Genomic DNA, 24034 nt, shown 5'->3' on the forward strand with positions numbered 1-24034 from the left:
GTCTAATCACATCATTTTAAAAACAGGTAAACTAAGTTGTCCAAATAGGAAGTGACTTGTAATAGGATCACAGATACAGAGTTAGATGGGAGTTTAGAAGTGAAATGACCTACCTCCAACATTTTACACATTAAAGAGCTAAGTAAGACTCAGATGAGGTAACTTAATTGCTGCAAGTCTCATAATAAGCAGAGCCAGATCTTAAACCCTAAATCTGGTGCTCTTTTGATCACACTGCTTCCAAAAGGTAATAAGTAGAAAGGAGAACATAGTAAATAGTACAATTGGAATTGTTCTTTCAGCTACAGAATTACGAATTCCTTTTGTTGTTGTTGTTATTTTGTTGTTGGCCCAAGACATTTGAATGTTCTAATAGACTTCCATCTAATAACTGCCATCTAGTCCATTGCAAACCCTTTCTGCAATATAACCAACTTAGCCAACCTTTGCTTAAAGTTTACTGTTGAAAGAGAAACCAATCTTTCCTGAAGCAAACTATTCTACTTCTGAATGGTTTCATTCCCATGAAGTTTTTCTTACCTCAAGTGGAAATATACATTTCTGCAGTTCCTACACATTGTTTCTGGGGCTACCCTCTTTCAAATGAAGAAAGTACTATTTCTAGCCATTTATTCTCTCCCCACATGTATATGGAATGTTAGGTTGGAACATATATTTTATAGAAACTTTTGTTTATACACTCACACATATGGCCAGCTAGATGGATGGAATGCCAAGTGTGGTATCAGGAAGACTCATTTTCCTGAGTTCAAATCTGACCTCAGACAGTCATTGCTCAAACTGTGCATTTGAGCAAATCATTTAATCCTGATTGCCTCCATTTCTTTGTCTGCAGAATAAGTTGGAGAAGGAAATGGCAAACTACTCCAAAATCTTTGTAGGGAAGACATCAAATGGTGTCATAGAGTTTGACATGACTGAAAAACAGTTGAACTAATATAAACATGTGTTTATATTATATATATGCATATATAATGTATGTATAAGTACATATATTTAGTTTAGATATGTAATATTTTAATCTTCAAAGGTTAATTTACATGCTTTTAAAATAAGACTATTTTGGGGCTTTGAGAACAAAGACTGGGTTTTATTTACTGTTTTCTCTTTCCTCTAGTGTCTGTCCAGCTCATGAGGTACTCTGTAATTGCTTATTCATTGAAAGTTGACTTAACACATCTGATATAATAGTCCCAAAGGGTAAAAAGAGCAAGAATTATCTACATTTTGCATCTTAAGAAAGATAATCCAAGGGTCTTAAGTGACTTAATCGAGATCATGTAGCCGGGACTTAAAACAAGGTCTTCTAACTACAAGTCCAATTCTGTTTCTACTCTTCCACACTTATAATGAAAATAAAAATGGACAATAATATTATTAATAATAACAATAGATCCTCACAAAATCAAAATATGTGACATTTTCATTTTATTCCTGAGAGGACTGAAGCTAGTTAAATGTCCTGCATGGTATAAAATAGATAGTAAATTGGTGAGCAGAGATTAGAACCCAGGTCATTCCTAACTTTAAGTCCACATTCTTTCAACTATGCCACACTTCCACTGAATGCAGAATTAATAATGATGATGATAGCTAATACTTTATGGCTTACTTGACAAAATTATCTCATTTGATCCTCACAAGGATCTCAATTTTATTCCTGGGAGGTAGGTGCTATTATTATTCCCATTTTAAAACTAAAGAAACTGAGACAGATAGGGGGTTAAATGACCTGCTCAAGAACCCATAGCTCTTAAGTATCTAAGACTGACTTCAAACTTCTTGATGGAGAATCTAGCATTCAATCCATTGTGTTTCCTCAGTGTTGGAAGACCAATAGCTATAATCACTGGCCAATTCCTGCTTAGTTTTTCAGCCCCACACACTTCAATACTTCAGTCATTTGAAACTTAATTTGCTCAGTGCAGTTATTATCTCCACCAGTGTAGAATGGTACACCTCTTTATGACTTAGTGACTTTGAGAGTTATGGCAGCTGATAAAAGGTACTTAGGTGCCTTTGAGAGTTTCGGCAGCTGAAAAATTCATTCCTTCCCTCCTCCAACCCCACAAAAACAATCCCTGGCATGTAGCCAAATTGGCTAAAAGTAACCTCTAAACTTAAGATACTTAAGCAAGTGTAATACAGTCCTTTACTGGGATTACACTTGAAGATGTTCCATCATACCATTAGGATATTCCAGAATTTGAAACCTACTGTATACATATGTTGTTTCCCTATCTTTTTATTAATTCAATTTCTTTTCTCTTGCTCACAAACTTTTAAAAATTTTTATCTTTTATTTTTAGCATTTATGCCATTGACAACGTGGCTGAAGCCTACCATTCCAAGCTCATTATACCTATTCTTGTACTGTGCTCTAACTCACCTTGCTGATGCCCAGAAAAGACATTCCATCTTTGGACAGCCAACTGTTCTCCACTTTTGGAATGTAATCTCTTTTCACCCAGCCTCTGGGAACCCTAGCTAAGGTTTGACGTTCACCTTGAGTATTTAAAAAAAAGAACACTGAAAAAAGAAAAAGAACATGTTTTGGTGTCTGTGGGATGATTTTGTGAGAATTTATTTTTCATCTTATATCAAGGCTCTGAATTAAGAAAGAGAGATAGACAGACAGACAGACAGACAGACAGAAAGACATATATAATAATACAATTACTGGATATCAGGGAGAATTGTTGTGTATTCCTCTGTCTGGGCTCTGGGTAAGAGATTCCATCTAGTCTATTGCATTTTTGTATTTTTTTTTAATCCTTTGGAATCTCAATGTCTTCCTTTTTAAATAGATTTCTTTAATAAATGAAGGGGACAAGGCTTCTTTTTCTCTATATGTGTTCCCCATGACATTGAGATAGGGAAGAATGGATAGTTTGATGAACCACCTCTTAATTAACTATCCACCACTTAGAGAGGTCTTAAGGTGCTCAAGGGAAGGGACTAAATAATGAACCCCTAAAATTGTTCATTGAACTGCCTGACCAAGTTTTCGGGGTTTCTGGTCATTGAGAGAGGGTCATTGACTTATCTTATTTTATTGGCCTTGTTGATGGCCTAACCAATGAACTGACATAATTAATAAACTGATATTCTTACACCAAAATCAATCTCTTGAGATAATTTTAGTCATTAACAGTTAGGACTATCCGTTAGTGGTTCTCTGTGCTTGTCTGACATCTAGTGGTAAAGCCCAGAATATAGCTTATTGGTTTACTTTAGTCCTTGCCACAGATGAGTTAGGCTTGGACTTTTTTTTTTAATACAAATTCTCTTGCTTGCTTGTAGAAAAGATGAAAATGACATCATCATTGATTATGTAGAATTTTTTTTTTTGCTTTTAGATGTTTCCTCCTCTGAAAAGCATAGAACTTATGTGATAGATAAAGGACAGGAATGAAAAGTCAGATGAGGAATGGATTTAAAAGAGGAGATAGTGTAAAATAATGGGTAGAGAACTACATTTGGAACCAAGAAGACTTGGGTTCAAATCCCACTTCAGATATTTACTAGGTATGTGACACTGGGTGAATTGCTTCATGTGTCAGTATCTTGCTTTCTTCATTTGTAAAAACTGAACTCGGTGATGTCTAAGGGACCTTCTATTTCTAAATCTGTGATCCTATGACCAAGGCTTGTATTCCAATTCTCTTTTGTGTCTGCAACCTTGGAAGTATTAATTCATTTCTCTTAACTTCAATTCAGTAGTATTTACCAAGCAACTGTTATGTATTGGGTTAGTACTGTGCTTCATACTAGAGATAGAGAAAAATAAAATAGTTCTGGCCATCCTTGAGCTCACATTCTTCTGGAGATGGGGGGCTAACTAACATGCACATATATAACTAAATGAAAATGTTTTAAAAATGATTGGGAGAGTTATGAAAAATGAGAGTTTAGGAAAGGCCAAGTATAGAAAATGGGTGCTTGAACAGATCTTTTAAAAAGACAGAGATTTCAAGGGCACCTAGCTGGCACAGTGGGTAGAGTGTCCGGCTTAGAATCTTCCTGAGTTAAAATCTAACCTAAGACTCTAGCTGTGTGACCCTGGGTAAGTCATTTAACCCTGTTTTCTCAATTCCTTCATCTGTAAAAATGAGTTGGAGGATAAGGAAATGGTAAACCTCTCCAGTAAAATCTCAAATGGAGTCATGAAGAGTTGGTTACAACTAAAAATGACTGAACAGCAACAAGGATTCCAAAAGCAGATGTGCACAGGGGGTGCATTCCAGACAAAGGGTACAACCTTTGTTAGTACAGAGATGGTAGATGGAACCTTATGTAAAGGGATCAGCAAATAGAGGAATCTGGTTAGAATATAGACTATATATTATATATATATATACATATATATATATATATATATATATATATATATAGAGAGAGAGAGAGAGAGAGAGAGAGAGAGAAATGTGAAATAAGTCTAAAAAGATATATCTTTGGACCTCAGTTTCCTCATCTCTAAAGTGAAAGGTTCGAACTAGATTATCTCTTTAGCCACTTCTCACTCTTGACCCTATGAAAATTTAGAGAAATATTTCATGATCTTAAATGTTGTTTTATAGCCAGGAATATGCTGATAAATGGCTCTTTGCAGGGATATAAAAAGAATACAAAACACATTTACTGGCATTTTATTCATCACTTTCTTAAAATTATACCATTAGAACAATAAGTCAAGGCCTTATTTGTAGTATTTACTGATTTCCAAGGGGTAATTGCTCAAACTACCAATTTAACAATTGGGTACAGCCAGGTAGCACACTCTGGATATAGTACCAGACCTGGAGTTGGGAAAACCTGGCTTCAGATATGGCTCAGTCACTTTCTAATTGTGTGACCCTGGGCAAGGCATTTAACCCTAATTGCCTGCCATTGCTGTTCTTCTGCCTTAAAATTCTAAGACAAGATCAAGGTTTAAAAAAAAAGGAAAAAAAATTAACATTTGGCTCTCTTTGGGTCCAAAACAATCCTGGAATAAACTGTACTCATTTCTTTAATACTTTATGGTCACTTGGCAATTCCTTATATGCTATTCCATTTGGCTCCAGGATAATCTGAGGTCTGCGATGAAAGTTTCATATCCCCATTTTACAGAACAAGAAAATTTGCCACAAAGACATGAAGTCTCTTGTTTAAAGCCTACATGGCTAATAAGTAGAAGAACCAGAATTTTAATCCAGGGTTTTCTGACTCAGAGATCAGTTATTTATTTTAAGGCCAGGACCCCTTTTTATATCAAAGCTTCCTCACTCTCCCCTGTTAACAAGGCTTTGCTAGGAGATGTTTAATCCATGTTCAATTGAAATGAGCTGAATTGAATTGAACCAACCACTCTAAATGAAACCAAAATGCTGACATTTTTGGTGAGGGATCATTTGGAATCTTGGAAGTTTCTACAGTTCACCTGAACAAAATATGATATTTTGATTCTTTTCTTTTAGGGAATAATTTGAAACATTTCCCCAATGCTGGTGCTGCTGTTAAAACTACCCTGAAAGCAGGACAAAAGGAAAAAGAGAAAGATCGACTTTCACTTGCCAATGCAACATCTGAGAAAACAACATACAGGGAAGATGCTTCTTTACCAAGCAGCTCTGGACCAGAGTATATGTGCCCCGGGACGAGCGGGGAAGTTTCTGTGGACACCTACTTACCCTATAGCTCAGAATCTCAGGTATACTTGACAATTGGTGAATCCCAGGATGAAATGGGTTTACTTGAAGAGCATCCAACAGTTTCAGCAGAGGATCCTGGAACTGACTTCAAGCCCATCGTTTTAGCACATCCTGCAATAGACATGAGCAGACCGGAGCAGAATGTGGCTGGAGATAATAATCTGGCATCTTGCTTGACATATATTGAAATGAACCCCAGCAATAAGCACCCTGATAATGGTGAACCTGGGTTAGTAATTGCCACTCATTATGAGACCAGGTCACCTATAGATAATTATATCAGGACTGTATCGGAGGAAGCAGCTGCATTTCCTGTCCCTGAGGATGTTGTCTCCACAGACAAAGTTGTGTTAAACGAAGTGAGCAAGGAGGAGAATGGAGCCAATAAGGCCACACTGCTATCCAAGAAACATTGTCCAGTGAGCTTGATTGATCCATTAAGTCCAACACCAAGGGATCCACTCGATGTGAAGTCATTGGCGAGGGATCCAAACAGTAAAGAACGTGAAGTGTTATCAGCACTGTCTGGGACCATCAAACGCTCTTCTTCAGTGATCTCTGACTCTGGCATTGAAAGCGAGCCAAGCTCTGTTGCTTGGTCTGAGGCCCGTAGCAGGGCTGTGGAATTGCCCAGTGACCGAGAGGTCTTGCACCAACTTGTGAGAAGGCATGCTGTCCACAGAAATTCCTTAGAAGGTGGTCACACAGAAAGCAATACAAGCTTGCCTAGTGGAATCCAAGCTTCCCTCACCTCCATTAACTCTTTGCCTTTTGAGGAAGAAGAAAGAGAGGTGGCACTTAACAAGCTGACTAAATCTGTTTCAGCTCCTCAGATAAATAGCCCAGAAGAATTGGCAGAGGACAATGGCATATCCAGAAGTGACCAGTGCAATTCAGAGACCTTGGATGGACACTTTCAGAAATACCTTGAAGACAACCCAGATGAGAGCAAAAGCATAGACTCCATTAGGGACTTTCCGGGGTTTCAAAGTGACACCCCAAAGCATGACTGTGAAGTGTGTAATTCACTAGTAGAGATGGTTTTTGATACAGATCAACCACAGGAAGATAAGGGCTACATGGACTTAGCAGAGGCTAATGAAAATCCACATTTTCTTTTTGGGCACTGTAGTTTCACCTATAGCGAACCGGTGGTGGATGAAACATCTTTTGTTGGAGGAGCCGAGTACTCCTCCATGGCTAAAACCAAAGAATTGAATTTAGACATATTTCATGTCTCTAAAGTAGATGCTATCCAGGATGATGTTTCTAATACAGATCTGTTGGAGACTCCAGAGACTGGGTCTGAGATCTTGAAGACTGACAGTAACATGTTTTCCAGCATCAACATCTCAGTCATTGAGGATTCCCCTCCATCCCCACATCAGGTGCCTGAATTTTCCTGTAGTTCCTCTACAGAGACTGTCAGGCTAGATACAAACACAGAGAAAAGTAGAGACTCTTCCACTGGTGATGATGCTTCTACCCAAGAAGGGTCCCAGATTTTGCAGGAAGTTGATCTGGATGAGATCACTGTGGTCCACCACAGCCAGGAAATCCCTGACAATGATTACCAATGTCTCGAAAACTTTGACTCTAAGCCTATTGCCAATAGCAACAATTTCCATTTTGCCAGTACAGAGGCATTAGCACTGGACACAAGAAAGGCTGTGGAGGTGGTTAATTTGTCTGTGTCCTGCACAGCCACATGTCTTCCTTTCTCCTCAATGCTTAAAGAAGCTCCTGCCAAGGGTGGACTTTCTTCTAAACAAAACCCATTCCCAATTACCCACCAGCCTGTGGGTTCTTTTGGGGTGGTCTCATGTGAGAGAAGAAATTTTGAGGAAGAAATTAATGAAAGAATGTTTAGGTAAGCTTGGTTGGTGAGTTCCCCCAACCTTTGCATTTCTCATCAGTTTTTCTCATCTCTCCCTTTCCAGACAGATTTGCTACTGTAGTGAATATAAAACCTACTTAGAATGGTATTTTGAAAGGAAGTGAGTAAAGTCAGTTGTTCAGGCTATCTTCTTGTGTCTAGTACTTTTCTAGCCATGAGTATTGGGAATAATCCATGTTTGGAATAAGAGGGACAGGATTCAAATTCTGTCTCTTCTTAAACCAACTAGTGACTTGTTCTCTTTACCTGTAAACTTTAGGGAATGAGCTAGATCTTATCTAAGGTTTCTTCTAGCTTTAAAAGTCTATCAAAGAGGGGGCAGCTTGATGGCTCAGTGGATTGAGAGTCAGGGCTAGAGGCAGGAGGCCCTAGGTTCAAATCTGACCTCAGACACTTCCCAACTGTGTGACCCTGGACAAGTTACTTAACCCCCATTGCCTACCCCTTACCACTCTTCTGCCTTGGAGCCAAGACACAGTATTGACTCCAAGATGGAAGGTAAGGGTTTAAAAAAAAGTCTATGAAAGATAAAAATCCAAGTTGAAAAAGCATTTATATGGCAGCTACTCTGTAAGGGGCTGTGAGCAAGGTAGCCACTTCTGTATACCAGGGAAAACAATAGCAAAAATTAAGCAATCTATTTCCCCAAAGTGTTTTCTTTCTATTTAGGAAAAATGACAATCATAGTTGCCCATGCAAGAAAGAACATATCTCCTAAGCAGTACTGATTTTCCAATGCAACATTCCAAGAAATATTGTTTAGGTGTCTCTGGATATAAGAAAGTATGCCCTTTCATGAGATACTCAGGTATTTTATTGAACAGTTCTGATTTAAATGATATGCAATTGTGATACAAGCTTTCCTGATCTGCCCCCACTACCTACTTCTACTTGTTCTTCCCTTAAAAAAAGTCTTATATTTGTACAAATTTATTTTCCCTCATTTTAACCCTTTCTTTTGGCCTTGGAATCAATACTGTACTTTGGTTCTAAGACAAAAGAGCAAAAAGGGCTAGGCAGAGGGGTTTAGTGACTTTCCTAGGGTCATACACCTAGGAAGTGTCTGAGGTCAGATTTGAGCCCATGCTCTCAATCCACTGAGACATCTAGCTGCCCCTCTGATTGTGTGTGTGTATTATCTTCCCCAATGCACTATAATAAGTTTCTTGAGGTCAAAGAATGATTGGCTTTTGCATTTATCTGAAGCACTGAGCACAGGGCCTGACATATAGAAGACATTTGATAAATACTTATTGTTTGATAGACTAATTCAGGAATACCACCTATAATGGTCTTGGTTGGTTCTGGGAACACTCAGCATTAAGTGAAATATTATTGCCTGGGGAAATCCATTTGGAATAAAGTTACTATTGTTATAAATACCCCTGGACTACTACAGTTTAGTAAATAAAGATTTAAGTTAGAACTTAACAGAAACAAGGACATGCATGTCTAAGGTAGGATGAGTTGATCAGGTGGAAGAGAAGGAAGTTCCCTTTAAACTGTGCTGTGCCCTTGAACAATACCACAACTCCTTTGAGCGCACTCTTCTCCCTAGGAGGAATAGCCACTGAAAAGCATTCAGCTACTCCATCTTTCCTAGTGGGGCAGAAGCCAGTCACCTCTGGTGAGCATCACATGGCAGTAGGTCAGCAGGAATCCCTCTGATTTTCTGGTGCTTCCTTAGGCCTCCTCATCAATTCTTCTGAACGTTTGAGTAGAAAAGGCAATTTATGGCTTTTAGGGGTCAGCTGTATTTATATCTAAGTTTGTTACCTTATGATGCAATTTAGTAATACTGTACTAGTGCACAAATGGGATTTATCAGGAACAATTTTAAATCATCTATGGCTCTATTGAGCAGACATTTTTTTTCTTACAATTATTAAAATTAAAATTAATCTCAAATAATTTCAAATATTATTTTTTAAAGAAATTTAGTATTGATTATTAGAAATAAAGGAATAAAAAGGTAACAAAATTTAAAAAAAATACACTTGCCCATGACTAATCCACCTGTTCAAAAACCCCACGATTCCCACCTAGTATATCTATTTACATCACCACATAATGACAGGAAGTCAGTGGGCTCCTGGGAAATGCAGTTTTTTAGGGTAACAGATTTCCCATTACACATAATGTTCACTCCTTAAACCTAAACTTGACCTTCAGAATGAGAGAAGGCAGAATAAATTCTTTTAGAATTTGACATTTTGAAGATTCATACATTTGTAATCTCAGTTTTATTCAAATACAAGAAGGCTCTAGTTATTTTGAAGCATTGCATCTTACTTGTTTCCATGAAATAGGAAATATTTATCAGACATAATAGTTTATTAGTCATTACTAATTGACATCTAGTTAAGTTTATTTTTTTAATATTTGTTCATTAGCTATCTAGCTAAAGAAACTCTAAAAGTAAATAAATTTTGAAGCTATTTCATGATTCTTGTTTTAGAAGGGAGGCAATTTTTAAAGACTAAGTTATCTGTCCCAAATTATAGAATAAATACAACAACTATTCATTACCTGCTAAGCTTATGGGGTAGCTAGGTGGAACAGTAGATAGCGTGCTGGTCCTGGAATCGAAGACTCTTCGTGGATTCAAATCTGGCCTAGAATACTTCTAGGTATAGATATTGGGGTAATTAAATAGATGTATTTTCCTGTTTGCATATATACCTACCCCTTACCTCCAGTACAATGTAATCTTGACATCAGGGACTGTTTTTCTTCTATATCATATCCCTAGCACAATGGCTTGTAAATAGATATTATCAATAATAAATGCTGATTGTTTCATATTATTAAGACATCTAGCAATCCAAATACATATTAAGATAACATACATAGAAATCCAATCATTGTTTATCAATAAATTCATAGATCCTCAAAACTTGAAATTATAATTGACTATAATGGTTACCTACTCTAATCTTTCACATATTTTAGGAATCATGGAGAAATATGTGAAATTAGGAAAAGATAGGTTTTTTATTTCTGCATTGTTCCTTTCAGTTTCTTCATTCCATCCTTAGTCTTCAATCAATTTCTTTATCCATTCTATTCCTTTTCTTTTCTATATTAAGTCAAGAAACATACTCAGCCATTAAGGTTAGTTATTACATCTGTGCCCTTGAGAACCATCCCTTTGATGATAGTTGTCCCTCCCCATATCTGGTGGCATTCTTTCTTAGTTACCTTCAATCCATTCCTCTTTACCGGGTCCTTTCCTTCTTCCTAACCTCTGGCTTTCTTCTAACTGATGGAAGTTTGTCCTTGTTTTACATAAATCATCTGGCTACCATTCAATCTCTCTTTTTTAAGTAACAGTTTTCTGAAAATATTGGTGCTACCTATTCCTTCACTTTCTCATTACTTCTAAACTCTACATAATTTGGTTTCCTTATTTCAGCATTCTACTAAACAAGTTATCAGAGCATCAATTTTTATCTCTTTTTCATCAAAACCAATAGGATTGGCTCAGTCTTTATCTTCCTTGACTACCTCAGTAATTGATATCACTGACTGACTTCCTTATTCAAATTCCTATCATAATAAATAATAATAAATACATAATACATAATAAATGTGTTTTTGAATGATTCCTATGCACAATTTTCTCTGCCTTTCCTCATTGTATCTATGTTCTTTACTGGCTACTCCTCTTTTGCCGTGCTCCTGCTATAAATAAAAATTAATATTGGGGGCTTTATACTAAATTTATACGCATTTATTACTAAACAGAAAGAAAGAAATAAGATTTCCAGCCTTTCCAAGTTAAAGTAACCATACAGTCCCAGATTACAGCTCAATACCACCAGAGAGGGCAAGATAAGATAAAAGAGTTCAGAGAAAAAGCTGAGAGAGAGAGAGAGAGAGAGAAAGAGAGAGAGAGAGAGAGAGAGAGAGAGAGAGAGAGAGAGAGAGAGAGAGAGAGAGAGAGAGAGAGAGTCAGACTAGGCAGGTACAGAAGAAAAAAGCCTGACCCTACTCTCTGTGCTGGCTTTTCAAACCCAAGACCCTTTCTCAGGTCCTTCCATTGACTATGGCTTTCATAAATCATGCCACCAGGCTTCTGTGGTGTCCTCCCTCTATCAGGCCAGATACCTGACTTGGTAACTCCTCTGTCCATCCACTAGGATTAGTCTTTCCTGAAATTGGACTGAGTGGGAGGTCCACCCAGGATGTTCAGTTCATACATTCCCAAAAGTTCATGTTCCTAGGGTCTAGTCCTTCATCTTTTTCTGGAGGTATCTGGTGGTAAAATGGATATAACACTGAGCATGGAGTTAGGAAGAACTGACCAACCTCAGAAACTAATTAGCTATATGACACTGAATAAGTTAATCTCTTTGCCTCAATTTCCTACGTGCAAAATATGGATAATACTAGCATTCACCTCATAATATGGAGGTGAGTAGCAAATGAACTAATATTTGTGAAAGAAAAAAAGGAAGTAGCACAGTGACTGGCACATAGTAGGTACTATATAAATGCTTAATCCCCTTCCATTTTCAAACTCTCTCTTCTAGTAATCTCATTCACTTCCATAGGTATAACTATCAGCTATTTCCAGATAAAGCCCCAGATGAATAGCTACAGGTCTGCCTGAACTTTTTTGCCATTCTCTAATACCACAGGGCAAACTGTCAAATAGATATCCAGACCTATCCCTTGATGTCCCACTAGGGCTCAGAATTCAGCAATACCAGAATGAAATGTATTAGCTTTTCATCCAGACCTGCTCTTCTTTTGACCTCCCTATTTTTCAGGTTAACAGCACTATTCATCAAATCTCCCAAACTTGATTTTTTTCTTTGAGTCATTCTTTTCTTTCATTTATGACAAGCAATCCATTTCTGAGTCCTGTTTATTTCATTTCTGAACTATCTATGGCATGAATCATCACTTCTCTTCTCATTGGAGCTTCTATCATACAGTATTGTATTCTCTTCCTCTCTCCACAGTTCTCTCCTCCAATCCATTTTTTGCATATTACCAGACTCATTTTATGCACCCTCCTCATTTTTTGTTATTAAATTGTTGGCTCCCTATTGCCTAGAACAGAAATTCTTCAACTAATCATTTGATCCTTTCTGAAATCTGGTGAAAAAAGGTGAGAACCTTTTTATTCTTATCCATATTAGATTTCCCCAAACAGACTGTACTTTAGTCAAACTGGACCATTCACCTTTATTCTTTGACCCTCAAACTTCATTTTCTAAGTGCCTTTATTCTCACTCTTTACTATGTGTAAAATCTCCTATCATCTCCTATCATCAGTACCTATTGAGATGTAATACCTGGAATTTTAACTAATAAACAAATTGAGGCCATTTCTCCAAGTATAACATCATTTATTAATGGGGCATACACTCTGTTAGTACAAGATTGGGGTATGTAGGATGGCTGCTGTGAAAAGATACTCTGTGAGCCCTGAAACTCTCATTTATGGGAAGGTGTGTCTTCTTTCTGGTTGGCCAAATTATACAGCATTTGGACCTCCTCTGGCAGCTCTAGTTGGTGGATGTTTTTAAAACAGGTGGATTTAGAGATCTCAACTTTCCTACCCCTTAGAGGGCAGGAAGAGCTATTCATCAGAATTCTTCTAACTTCATTAAGGAAGGGAAATGTGGCCCAGCCACCTTTTTCTTTTTTTTTCAAATGTCTTAGGAAAGGTGTTCTTGTTTAGAGATAAAGAAGGACCTTTAGCCTTCAAAAGCAAAAAAAAAAAACACAGAAGACTTCATCCTAGTTAGATGCCTTGAGGCTTAGAAGTAATTAACCTTGGGAATAGAGCTGCTCAGGGAGAATTTTTAGAGAAAAAATAGTTTGTCATAGAAATATTGCTAATACATCATACAATTCAACATTAATTTTCCTCAGAAATACTATTAAGAAGTCCATTAAGAAGCCTTTCTTGATTTCCCCATTTAATCAGTAATGACCTTTCAGTAATAATGTAATGACTTTTTTCCTACTTAAACTGTGTATGTAGGTAATATATATATATATATACATAAAGTAAAATATATGTATACACACTTCCATTCAGAGTATTGTTTGCATATGTCTATAAATTTTAACACACGGGCATAATTATACATGCTTACAAATACAAATACCTTATGTCTTTGGAGGAGTGGTGCAGGGACAGAAACTAACAAACCTTTGATTTCATTGGCTTAGGAAATTTTGGGTAAGAAACTTCCCTCTACTAATGAAGATTGGCAAGTTATATTAGTCTTAGAGAATTGCCTAGATACTGAAATATAATGTGATTTGCCTAGGTTCATAGTCAGTTTGTGTCTGAGGTGGGACTTGAAAATAAGTCTTCCGGGGGGCAGCTGAGTTGCTCAGTGGATTGAGAGCCAGAACTAGAGATGGGAGGGAGGTTGTGGGTTCAAATGTGGCCTCAGACATTTCCCCAGCTGTGTGACCCTGGGCAAGTCACTTAGCCCCCATTGCCTAGCCCTTATCACTCTTCTTTCTCAGTATTGATTCTAATATAGCAGGTAAGGATTAAAAAAAATAAAAAAGAAAGAAAAAATTAAGTCTTCCTGACTCCAAAGCTAGTTCTCTCTCCACTTTACAATGGTGACTCTTATGGTCATAGTGGATATTATTTTGTATTTATGAGTGTTTAACTGTGATGACTTCCTACCAGATTGCAACCTCCATGAGTTTATAATCTCTACCTTCAGTTTTCCTTATTTCTTCAGAACTCATTTAAAGGCTATGAATATGGTAATTGTATAAGTGGTCTTTGCTGAACTGGGCCTTAATTGAAATATGTACTTCCCCATTTCATTGTTTCCCTGTTTTCTTATTCAAAAAAATGTACCACTAAAACTACTTATAAAGTTTCATTTCTCACAGGACCAAACCAGCCAGTATTTTCCAGTTTAACTCCAAACACCCAGCATGGCGTGTGATTAATTAATATATTCTCCAGTTTTTATCAGGCCAAAGAGAAATTTAAAAAAGAACTGAAGAATGAAGAATGTCTGTACAGTGACTTATCTGTACTAGCTTCTGACTTGCCATATTTTCCACCAGAGGAAGAGGAAGAAAACTTGGAAGATGGGATTCACCTGGTTATTTGTGTCCACGGATTAGATGGTAAGGTCTGAGAAAAAAAAATCATTTTCTTAGTTGTTAATGATCATAAATCAGATTAAAATAGAGATTTACAAATTATAAAGTATTTTCCTCAAAACTACCCTATAAATTCAGTAGTACCAGTTATTATTTGTTACTAGTATTTTATAGGGAGGTGAGGTTTTTGTTCCAGGTCACATAAGGGTTAAGAGCTGGGACTGAATTTCTTCTCCAATCTAGTCTTCTTTCCATGATCCACTACTGCCTCCTGCCTTAGCACTGTAGAAAACCAACTATATGAATACAAAGGAAACTTTAAGCAAAAAAACAGACATTAGCCAATAAGCAAAATCATAAGTGATGATTTTCTAGAGGAGAAAAAAATATCTTTACTTGAGTAAAGGAATGCTGAAGGAAAAATGTTCCTGATCCATTGAGTTGGTTTTATATCAGTGAGTTATTTTTATAATGTGATTTTAGAAAAATCATGCTGTTTCCCTAGGCTTCATTTTACTTACTTGTAAAATGAGGGTCAGGAACTAACACTCTCCCCTCCTTCCCTATTGAGATCTCTCTCTATCACTTGTGCCTTTTTCTATTTCTTTCTCTGTCTCTCTCTTCTATGTTGCCCTGTTCTCCCCTGTTCTCTTCTCCCCTCATTTCTATCTCAATCTGTCTCTGTCCTTGGCTGTCTATTTCTGTGTCTGTCTCCCCATCTGTGGGCCTTTCTCACTGTCTCATTCTCTTCTCACCTAATATGACCTCTTTCCCTTTTTAAGACAGAGTCTCCCCATTTTGCACAGTTTGGAAGTACAAGGAGTACTTATGGAGCCAGTCCACTCAGATAAGCATTGGAGTTTAGCCCAGCTCAGTTTCAATATTAGGCTAATTTGCCTCTCGTTAGGTAACCTGGTGGCCTGGTGCTACCCTTTCGTCTCCTGGAAAAAATTATGTCAGACTTTTTGGAGTCATCAGATCATATTGTCCTACTGCAGCACAGAACTCTAGAGCTCAAGAGATTCCCCCAAATCTTAGCATCCTCAGTAATGGGGCCAATTGAGACCTGTGCAATCCTGGCAAGCTATAAAACTCTATAAATGTTATAAACCATATTAAATAATTTCTTTAAGCCCTGGGAGGAGAGAAAAATTAAGCTTAATCAAATGCATACATGTGTAGTTTATGGAGTCTCAGTTTCCAAATCTGTAAATAGTGGTAATACTTGTACTAACTTAAGGTAGAAACTGAAAGCACTGAGGGGAAAGCACTTCATGATCTGGAGGGATATGAGTTGCTGCTGTTGCTATTTAGAATTTGAAGTGTCCAGGAAGAGAAAACAAATCATAGTTTCCCATGTCAGTCAGCAAAGTACTTCATTGACCCTCAGTGGTTTAAGAAATAATTTAACAATAACAATAATATCTAACATTTTATAGCACTTTACAATTCATGTTGAGAAAAAGTTTTAAATTCTTTTATTATGTTTGTGGGCGATAACAAAGAGATAAACTGTTAGGATCTGGAGGAAAGGTACAGTCTGCAAGCATTCTTAAGTATGTATTGGTTCTGCATATCTATTTTTCAGGTTCCTTACATGTTTAATAAATAAACTTTTATTTCACAAACTTTTTAAAACTAAAGTACAACAACAAAAAAACCTGCTTTTCTTTTTCTGGAATTTATTTATGGGAGCTGGGGCCATGTATTCTTTCTAGGTAACAGTGCAGACCTCCGCTTGGTAAAAACTTTTATTGAACTGGGCCTTCCTGGAGGAAAATTGGACTTCTTGATGTCTGAGAGGAATCAGGTAGGTTAATGAGAATTATGAGATGATGAAGAAAGTGATAAGTTAATCTTTCCATCAGACAAGAGTTTATTAAATGCCTACTATATGTCAGGCATTGTGCTAAATCCAGAGAATACAAAGAAAGACAAAAGTAAATTTCTTCTCTAAAGAATCACAATCTAATGGAAGAGGTAATAGGCAAACAACTGTGTATAAGCATCCTATATACAGGACACATGGGAAATAATCAACAAAAGGAAAACACTAGAATTAAAGGAGATAGTTACCACACAGCTAACTTATACAGCCCAGGCTAGTTTCCTTTGGACCTATGGGTGTCTGGGGCCTCTGTACTGACTATATCTGCAGAACTTCTTAAACACAATGAGTGGGAACACCCAGGGGCCATAGAAAATGCTCACAAATGGGGAAAAAATGAGACAAAGAAAAAGAGTGAAAATCTATTCCACATGAATAGGTAAGGGTTTAAGAAAATTAAAAAATAATTAAAAAAAAAAAACATTGACAACATTCTTGTTCAACACATAGAACCTCTACTTTGACTCTCCTGGTTTGTTGTTTTACATCTTTTCTTTGAAGCCTTCCAATAAAGAGCAACCACTGTCTTCCTTGCTATCTCATTGTACTTTTTTTTAAACCTTTACCTTCTCTCTTGGAATCAATACTGTTTACACAGTATTGATTCCAAGGCAGAAGAGTGGTAAGGGCTAGGCAATGGGGGTTAAGTGACTTGCCCAGGGTCATACAGCTTGAAAGTGTCTAAGGTCAGATTTGAACCCAGGACTTCCCATCTCTAGGCCTGGCTCTCAATCCGCTCAGCTACCCAGCTGCCTCCAGAGAGTCTTAATTTTAAAGAAGTTTTTGATTTTTATTTCTTTGTTTGGTTTTTGTTTTGTATAGTCTAAATATAGCCTCTTTGCAAATAATCTGCATTGCTCCTAGTTCTGTGCTTTGGGGCCAGGCAGAAAGCTCCAGCTTGATGTCCTTTCAAGTAGTTGAAGGCAGCTATCAAATTTATCTGGAATCTTCTCTTCTGTGTCAGTCAAGAAACATGTATTAAGCCAGGTACTGTTCTGTAGAAATGAAGTCCTTCTTTCCAGTGAGCTCATAATCTAATGGAGATAACGTGGAAACACACTATATATACAAACAAGTCATGAATGGAAAAAATGGAAATAACCAACAAGCAGAATGCACTGGAATGAACAGGGATTAAGAAAGACTTCCTCTAGAAGGTGGGATTTTAGCTGGTCCTTGGAAGGGAGCCATGAAAACTAAGCAGCAGAGATCAATCAAACGATTGATAAACATTTATTTTTCTACAATGTTCCAAGCACTGTGCTAATTGCTGGGAATACAAAAAGAGTCACATGATAGACTGTCCTCAAGGAGCTTACGATCTAATGAAGAAATAGCAGGCAAACAATTATGTAAAAAGTAAGATATATATATATATATATATATATATATATATATATATATATATATATAAAGAGAGAGAGAGAGAGAGAGAGAGAGAAGGAGAGAGAGAGAGAGAGAGAGAGAGAGAGAGAGAGAGAGAGAGAGAGAGAGAGAGAGAGAGAGAGCGCAAATAGGAGATATTTACAAGAGGAAAGGCACTAGAATTTAGAGAAAAATGGGAGAGCATACCATGAGAGACAGTCAGTGAAAATGTCCACACCTGAAAGATGGAATGTCTTGTTTGAGGAACAGAAAGTTGGTATCCCTGGATTGCTGAGTGTGTGTGTGTGTGTGTGTGTGAAATATATCATGAACTACACGTTCATCATCATTATACTTGTTGAATGAAATAATGACTATGAGGACTAGCTGAATTCTAGCATAGAGAGTAGACTTGTGGGGGCAGGAAATGGGTTAGTATCATGATCATTGTATTTAGTTTGAATAGAACTGTAATTTGGAAAAAAGACTAGACTTTTTACTCCTTGGCATTAGATTGCAGAACCAGTAGCAATAGAGAGGAGTAGAAAAGAGTTATATTTAGCCTTGATGTAGGAAAGAAAAATAACAAATACAGTGGGATGTTTAAAAAAGGTGATGTGGTCCCCCTGAAGAAGCTGGTTGACCACTTGAGATGATTGTTGTTCGGGTATAGTATAGACTTAACTCGGAGGCCCCTTCCAACTCTGAGATTCTCAGATTCTAGCATCCCACAGCGGAAACTTTATAACTGACATCTGTCTCCTGTCTCTGTTCATCTTCAAGAATGCTGAGTGAATTGTCCCTAGTGGGGAATCCTTTGAGTGGGCCGACATTAGTGAGGCATGTTGACTCATGAAAGCATTCATTGCTAGCGGAGTATTTTCCAACAGTGTCTGCATCAGCACTCGATGACAATTTCCCACATATCTACTTAGGTTAGAAATTGATTCTGATTCCCATTGGAGCAACAAACCTACATCTTTAAACAAGATGATTAACTGGTGATTTCAGAAGTTAAACAAATATTCCATTCTGCTGCGAACGTCGGTAACTTTGTTTCAGCCTAAAAAAATTGTTTCTGCAACGAATTTATAATCAGAAGACTTGGGTTCCAATTTAGATCCTTTTATCATCTGTCTGTATTCTCTTAGGGAATTTAGATCCTTTTATCATCTGTCTGTATTCTCTTAGGGAATTTAGATCCTTTTATCATCTGTCTGTATTCTCTTAGGGAATCATTCAAATTCTATTTTCTCATCTATGATATGAGAGGGCTGAATTAAGTGATCAGAGAATCATAGACTTTTAGGAAGAAAAATTAGAGCCTTCTTACCTGCTTCTTATACATTTAGATAGACTCTTCTTTATAATGTCTAACACGTAGCTATCTAGTCTTTATTTGAAGACATCTATTGATGAGGAGCCACCAAATGACAAGAAATCCCATTCCATTTTTGGATAGCACGTAAAGTATGCATTATACATGAATATATTTATTTTAAAAAATATAACTGCTCTTCTACACTGACTTTTTGTCTTTACTCCCATATAACCCATCTGTTGTAAGAAACAAGGATAGTCAAGCAAAAAAAATGAGCACACATATATGCCCAATTTCATACCTCTAGTCCATTGTTTCTCTGATGAGAAGAAAGAAGCATGTTTCATTTGGTCTTATTTCCCTGGTCCCAGTTGTCTTCAAATTCCTCTCCCCAGATTTGTAAAATGGCTTTTGGCTCAGTTGGTACCCAAAATGTATGTGTGCATGTGTATGTCTTTATATCTATTTGCACATCCAAACATATAGTAATACACCTATATACACACACACATATATATATATATATATGTATACATGCATATGTGAATGTGTTTGTACACACATATACACAATCCCTCCACCCCCTCCACCTTAAATGAAGTTTAAATTTTAGTCTTTGTAACTTCTAATCATAACTCCTTGTTTGGACTTTTAATCCAAGAACAAATTTAATTGTGTTTTCAACTGAAGCCCCTCAAATACTCTAAAAGATCGTATCTCTCATATCCCATCACACTCTCCCATCTCTTCTCCAGTAAAATACCTTTTAGCCCCATGAGGCAGGTAAGAGAAATATTATTATTCTTACTTTCCCATTTTAGAAATGAAGAACCTGAGCCATGATGTCGTTATGCACATGCATATGCAAAAGAAATATATGGTCAGGGTTCATTGTTGTCATTTCATCCTTCTACCCTGTGCTTTTTCTGCTTTCAGAGTGACACGTTTGCTGACTTTGATACAATGACAGACCGATTACTAGATGAGATCATTCAGCATATCCAGTTATATAATCTCTCCATTTCTCGAATCAGGTAAAAACAAACTGCATTTAAAGAAATAAGAAGGTGACTGAGATAGAATTGACTTACCATCAAATACATATTGGTGGAATGATTCAATTCGGCAATTCAACATAAACATGTACTCAATGGTACTGCGCTGAGTGCCAGGCATATATGGCTAGATTTGGTCAAGGAGACATTCTAAGAATATCACTGTCTGATGGGCTCCTATCATTTGGTTTTTCCAAACAGCTTCATTGGCCATTCCCTTGGCAACATCATCATCCGATCGGTATTGACTCGGCCTCGTTTTCGGTATTACCTCAACAAGCTCCACACCTTCCTGTCTCTCTCTGGACCACACCTGGGGACCCTTTACAACAATAGTACTCTTGTTAGTACAGGTGAGCCCTTACTTAGCAACATCCCTTTGAGGTTTGGTACCAACTCCATCTCTGCTCTGTTAGGACCTTCAGTTCTCGTTTCCTTGGAATAGATTGCACTATCCCAGAGGAAGAGCTGATTCCTAGATTGGACTGGATTCATGTCCTGCCTAGACTTCTTAATAAACAAATAAGTAAATAGATAAATAAAATTTAAAATTGTTGGTATATAGACCTTTAAGGCTTGCAAATATTTTACAAACACTTTACAAATATTGTCTCATCTTATCCTCACAAGAACCTTGTCAGGGGGTGCTGATAGCTTCTCCATTTCACAGAGGAGGGAATAAGCTGCATAACCATGAACAAGTACTTACTGCTGTTGAGACTTCCCATTTCCAAAATGGATATGATAATGTGTTACTACTTAACTTTCAGGATTCTTGCTTAAAATCTGTTGCTATGGATTAGATGAATAGATAGAGAGATAGATAAACAGGTAGAAAGACAGACGGATATTGTTTTATACACAAACCTATATGTATACAAGTATTATACATACATATGCACACTTATATACATATAAATTCATGCAATATTAATGTATACAAGCATGCACACATGCACTTACATTCTGTATATGTGCATACAATGCATGCTTTCAATATGCATATACATACATACATATATGCAATCTACCTACATTCTGGCATGCATATATGCACACACAACACATATACATATGTATGTGCACACACATATGTCTATACACAATGCACATCTATACACACAATATATGTACACACAATGAAGGCACACATATGAACACATGTGCATGTGAATATATGCATGTATTTATCCATGTATAGACATCCACATATACACAAATACACATATGCACATAAATATTAACATACTAATGTAGCTGTACATATGTATATATAAATAAAACCTGTTTCTATAGCTCTCTGGGAGTATTATCTCTTTTCTTCATCATTAAAAATATCCTTCACTCATATCTTACTAAGCAATTTCCTAACCTCTTCACAATTGCTCTAATACCCAGTATTTCTATAACACTATAATGTTTTTCCAAAGTGCTTCACATATGATTTTTTCATTTGATTTTATCACATTCTCTATCTTGTTGGCTGTCTTTAAGAGGATTTGGGTGGATGGGACTGCAGTCTTATAATGATACATCAAAGTCTTGAGAGGTTAGAAGATTTGGCTAAAGTTGGGAAGAGCTCAGAGTAAAAAAATGAGAAAAAAAAAACTATGTTCAAAGCCTGTCTCAGATGTTTGTTCCCCTGGTACAAATTCTAACTCCACAATCAGAAGAGGTGATTTAAATATTACCTTTGAATCTTATTACTTACTTGCCCTTATATAGCTCTACACTTTAACACTCTGTTCCTCAGTTCCCTCATGTATAAAAAGATTGGACTAAAGATTCACAGGTTCCTTCCAACTCTAGATTTATGATCCTAGCAAGCTTTCTACCCTTCCAAAGCAAGATGAGAACTTCCAAACATAAATGGTATTTCCAATGTCTCTCACCTCTTCTGTTGTGAATAAGACCATGGAGAATGTAGAGATGTGGATTCTTTAACTTCTCTTTGTTTTGCTAGGTTTGTGGCTAATGCAAAAGCTGAAGAAATCTGGATCCCTTTTACAGTTGACCTTCAGGGACAATACAGATTTGCGCAAATGTTTCCTGTACCAACTGAGCCAAAAGACAGGTGGGCTGTTCTTTTATACATTTTTAGAGAGAGAAATTAGAAGAGAGCTGAGGCCACGGAAGTGAAACTAAATGAAATATGCCTTGTTTCTCATTATAAAAATGATGGAATAGAGGTGTGAAATTAGGCATATCTATTCAAACATGATCAGTGGGGTTATTTGTTTTGCTTGTTTCTTACAAGGACCAGGATATATGGGATTAAGGGGGAAGAGTCAGTGGTATTTAAAAAGAAGAAAATTTAATAAAACATCAAAACAATAAAAAAATAAATTAGAAGAAATGGGCCTAATGGCTCTGTGTAAAGAAAATCATTTACAGGACTTTGATCCTGAATACCCCAGCAGAGGGACATAGGTGTTACAGAGTCACGTGCCTGGCACTGTGAAACTGTGTGTCAGGGTTCAGTCAGTCTCCGCTTAAACACTCGGAGCATCAGTGTGCCAGAGCCAACATACTGTTGCCAAGGAAGGGCAGATGGCATGAAATTTGAAAGCCATTGGTCAAGGGAAGGGAAGTGAAGCAACAGGATTTGAAAAGCGAGGGCGGAAAGCTGAGTCACTTTCTTTGATTCCATACCTGTCTCTGGACTAACATTTCTCTCTGAGCTGCTCCTTCTCTGATTTGGTCATCTCTGACAAGCAATGACATCAGCTATGCAGCTGAATGGAGATTCAGATCTATCCCTAAACTTAAAAAGGCTGAGATTTTTCTCTCTACCTCTGTCAGTCTCTCTCTTTACTAATAAATGCTTACAAATCTTGTAATATCCTCCAGATTAATTTTTATTAATAAAACTCAGTGAATTTTTAAATTTTATTCTTTTTAACAGATAAATAATTTTTAAATGAATTAATGAAAAGCATTTAATAAGTCTTATGTGATAAAAAGAGGGGAAGGGAACAAGCATTTCTTTAGTACCTGCTGTGTTTAGGCATTGTGATAAGTGTATAATTAGAAAAAAAATCTTGTACCTTTGGACTCCATCTCCCAGAATTCTTTTCTTGTCCCAAGAATCCTTTTCCCTTCATTCACATTAATTATATTACATTATTGTTTTAAGCTGTGGGAAATGCCTCCCTTGCTCGCTTTTTCACGTGTGCAGCCGTGAAAGTGGGTTTTCTTTACTGAGGTTTTTTCTTCCCTTGCTTCAAGTTTTATTATTAATAAATCTTATAAATCTAATACTTGGAGTACTGGATATTGATTTTTAAAATCAAATAAGCACTTAACAAATATTTCATTTTACAAGTACTTGCTAAGCATTGATAAAAATGAAAAAGAGACAAAAGTCTACTCTCAAGGCTCTTATAGTCTAATACAGTGAGACACACATATATAGAGGAGAGATAGACATGGTATAAGCAAATTGTAAACTAGTGTTTAGGTTTGAGAAGTCACAGGGTTGGTGAATAGAGTCATAGGGTAGTTAGTTGAGGTACCATTTGCATCAGTAATGGCAATATTAAGATAATTAAAATTCCAGAGCTAGAAAGTATAAATATGTTGAGGTGAAGATATAGGGACTATGTAGGAAGAGGATGACTAGAGTGGAATGTGAAGCAAGGGTTTCAAATGGAAAGCTCCATAGATGAGAAGTTTTATATTCCAATACAGGAG

The 24034-nt window shown here is 36.8% G+C and overlaps 1 protein-coding gene across 3 annotated transcripts in view; it reads left to right on the forward strand.

Annotated features, from left to right (window-relative positions):
- The window catches only part of FAM135B (family with sequence similarity 135 member B), a 561064-nt gene that overhangs the window by 530039 nt on the left and 6991 nt on the right, over window positions 1–24034 (forward strand). For all 3 annotated transcript variants that reach the window (XM_007488381.3, XM_016431905.2, XM_001370771.4), the window contains 6 exons: window positions 5481–7584; window positions 14570–14736; window positions 16431–16522; window positions 20223–20320; window positions 20543–20694; window positions 22305–22415. In XM_007488381.3, the coding sequence (XP_007488443.1) occupies window positions 5481–7584; window positions 14570–14736; window positions 16431–16522; window positions 20223–20320; window positions 20543–20694; window positions 22305–22415 (2724 nt within the window). The remainder of the gene's footprint in view (window positions 1–5480; window positions 7585–14569; window positions 14737–16430; window positions 16523–20222; window positions 20321–20542; window positions 20695–22304; window positions 22416–24034) is intronic.

Source organism: Monodelphis domestica, chromosome 3 (assembly GCF_027887165.1).
Source record: "Monodelphis domestica isolate mMonDom1 chromosome 3, mMonDom1.pri, whole genome shotgun sequence".
NCBI classification, from domain to species: domain Eukaryota; kingdom Metazoa; phylum Chordata; class Mammalia; order Didelphimorphia; family Didelphidae; genus Monodelphis; species Monodelphis domestica.